The 2,827-nt window shown below is 42.1% G+C and overlaps 1 protein-coding gene across 1 annotated transcript; it reads right to left on the reverse strand.

Annotated features, from left to right (window-relative positions):
* Positions 1 to 8: 8 nt before the first annotated feature.
* Positions 9 to 1,590, reverse strand: LOC121963905 (protocadherin gamma-C3-like; the record flags this gene model as incomplete). The annotated part of the gene is made up of 1 exon (XM_042514139.1): positions 9 to 1,590. A coding segment is annotated over exon 1 (1,548 nt), but the record flags the coding sequence as incomplete, so codon positions are not given.
* Between the last annotated feature and the right edge of the window lie 1,237 nt (positions 1,591 to 2,827).

The following is a 2,827-nucleotide window of genomic DNA, read 5'->3' on the forward strand; positions in this document are numbered from 1 at the left end:
TAGTTAAATGACTGCAGGCTGACTATATCTCCAGTCTCTGAATTTATGTTCACAACTGAAGTTATAGGAATACTTTTTGAGTCGCCATCTAATGAGTATGTAATTCTCGCGTTTTCATTTATGTCAGGGTCGACTGCAGTTATCGTATATATGCGAGCTCCAACAGGACTGTTTTCTTTCACATAAATATTAATCACGGGTTCAAGGAAATGAGGCGCGTTATCATTAACATCAGACACATGAACCGTAATAACGCTGGTGCTGGAGAGAGGCGGGGTCCCTTCATCAGCAGCCGTAACCGTAACACTGTAAGAGGAGCATCCTTCTCTATCAAGAGGTCCATCTACAACTAAAGAGTAATAATTTTTGTAATTGGAAGTTAGCTTAAAAGGTGCAGAACCAATGAGTTTACAGTTAGTCTGACCGTTTTTTCCTCCGTCTTTATCAGTCACCGTCACTAAAGCCACAACACTTCCAATTTCAGCATCTTCTTTTACCGGGTTCATAAGTGACGTCACCACAATTTCTGGAGCATTGTCGTTCACATCAACTACCTCAACCAGCAGCTTTCCGTTTGCTCTCCGAGGCGAACCGCCGTGATCTGTTGCCTGAACATGAATCTCATATACTGCCTGTGCTTCGTAATCTAAGTTACCTTTCACCGTGATCTCCCCAGTTTCTGCATTAATGGAAAACACATCGGCAGGATCGAAGTTTCCCCGCTTGACAAAAGAATAAGTGAGCCTCCCATTGTCCCCTTCGTCTAAATCTGTGGCATTCAGTTGAATCACTAACGATCCAGCTGGCGCATTTTCATTTACCCGTGCTTTGTAAAGTGTTTTACTAAATGACGGTGTGTTATCATTGGCATCAAGAACATTTACTTGTATGTGTAAGGTTCCGGTTTTAGGAGGCTTTCCTCCATCTACAGCGGTCAGCGATAGTTTAATTATAGCTTGTTTTTCACGATCTAAAGCTTTCTGCAGTACTAATTCAGCATAAACACTGTGTTCTCCACCGCTTTGCACATCTAGGGAAAAATACTCATTTTGACTCAGCCTGTAAGTCTTTACTGAATTGCTTCCTGTATCTGCATCAAGAGCTAGTGGTAGCAAGAAGTGTTCACCCGTAGGTGATAATTCAGATATGTTGAGTGAATATGACTTCTCCACAAATGCAGGTGCGTTGTCATTTAAATCAACAATCACCACCTCAATGCGATGGAGTACCATAGGATTACTCAGTATAGCCTCTAAGTTTAGCGTGCATTTTATCGTGTTTGGACAAAGCTCCTCGCGGTCTATTCGCTCATTAACATAAAGATCCCCCGTTTTAAAATTCGCCTCGAAATATTTCTTACTGTGCCCAGACACGATGTTAAGATTCCTCGTTTGTAGGTCTCGAACATTGACGTTTAAATCCTTTGCGAGATTTCCTACCACAGTCCCTTTGTCCACCTCCTCGGAAACAGAGTAGGAAATCTGAGCCGCAGACCAGTCAGATAAAAACAGGACGATCAGCCAACAGAGTATTGCATTATTCCTTTCACCACCCATCGCTGCTTTCAAAGAAAGTGACGCGATACAAATTGTAGTCATCCATAAAACACCATTCGATCGACCAGCATTTTTAATCCCATCCTCGCGTTTTCATCGCCACTCCGACTCCTCTCACAAAGCACTCGCAGTCTGCTGACGCTTCACAAGGAAAGGAGGAGACTGAAAACACCGAGCTCACAAAAATAAGTGGTCACCAGCGACCCCACGCGTTACAATTCAGATGTCAAAAATAGCTTGAAATATCGAGTAGCAACCCCTGTATGTCTCACATTACATCACATGTAATACATTGTATACCGAAAGGGTATAAAAGGACTAAAAGAAGACTATTTCACTGACTAATGGTCAGATATCATCACAGTGATCTTCAACAACAATGCTAATTTAATACAACAGAAAGATATATCAATCTCTTAAATATATGAGTTAAAAGGCATCAACAACATTTTCCATGTGGGCAGGAAATAAACCAGCTGATTTTAAAGCATGATTAATATACAAATTGACAGCGTAATGAGTACTGAGAAAAAGGAGAGATGGCATAATTCCTGCCAGAGTTTTGGATTGTGAGCTCAAGAGGACAAGGACTACACCAAAATGTTTTCAGCACCATGGAGAGGGCCCTACAAAACTGCCGCTAGAATATGATTTATGTTTTCCAACTAAAGACAAACCTGATACATGTTTAAATGTAAAGAAGACAAGTGCAGACCATCACCAATTCACCATGCGATGTTTTAGTAAATGGGGCATTCTTAATTGGAAATTTCGAAGTTTCTGTCTTGTTTGCACGTCTTGTAGGTGACAGCATGGAGAGAGGGGTGAAATGCTCCAAACAACTCACCTTCTCTTAGGTATATTTTCACTGTTGATTAGCAACAGGCATTAAGGGCAGTAATTAGACATTCTTCATGTTCTTACCTTCTCTTTATTAGGTAAAGTTTGAGTTCTGGTAAAAGTGTCTCCTCCGTTTATACTGATCAGCTCCGCATCTACAGGCGGAAACGGTGCAGGGAAAACCACCACGTCACTCTTGAGTGTGTCTGAGCTGAAACACACATCATACTGCTGAGTAGATTTGGAGTAAGACCAGCTCCCATCAGGGTGGGTGGTGATCATTGGGGCGCTGTACCTGCTGAAAGTGCCGTCTGTCCTGTGACATCTGACAGCTATTAAAGTGATGAGGCTGAGCAGAAAGATCACTGACACCGCCACAATGGCGATCAGCAGATACAAGTTCAAATCTGAGAAGGTGTCCTCCTTTATGG

This window comes from Plectropomus leopardus, unplaced genomic scaffold, assembly GCF_008729295.1.
Source record: "Plectropomus leopardus isolate mb unplaced genomic scaffold, YSFRI_Pleo_2.0 unplaced_scaffold13201, whole genome shotgun sequence".
Taxonomy (NCBI): Eukaryota; Metazoa; Chordata; class Actinopteri; order Perciformes; family Serranidae; genus Plectropomus; species Plectropomus leopardus.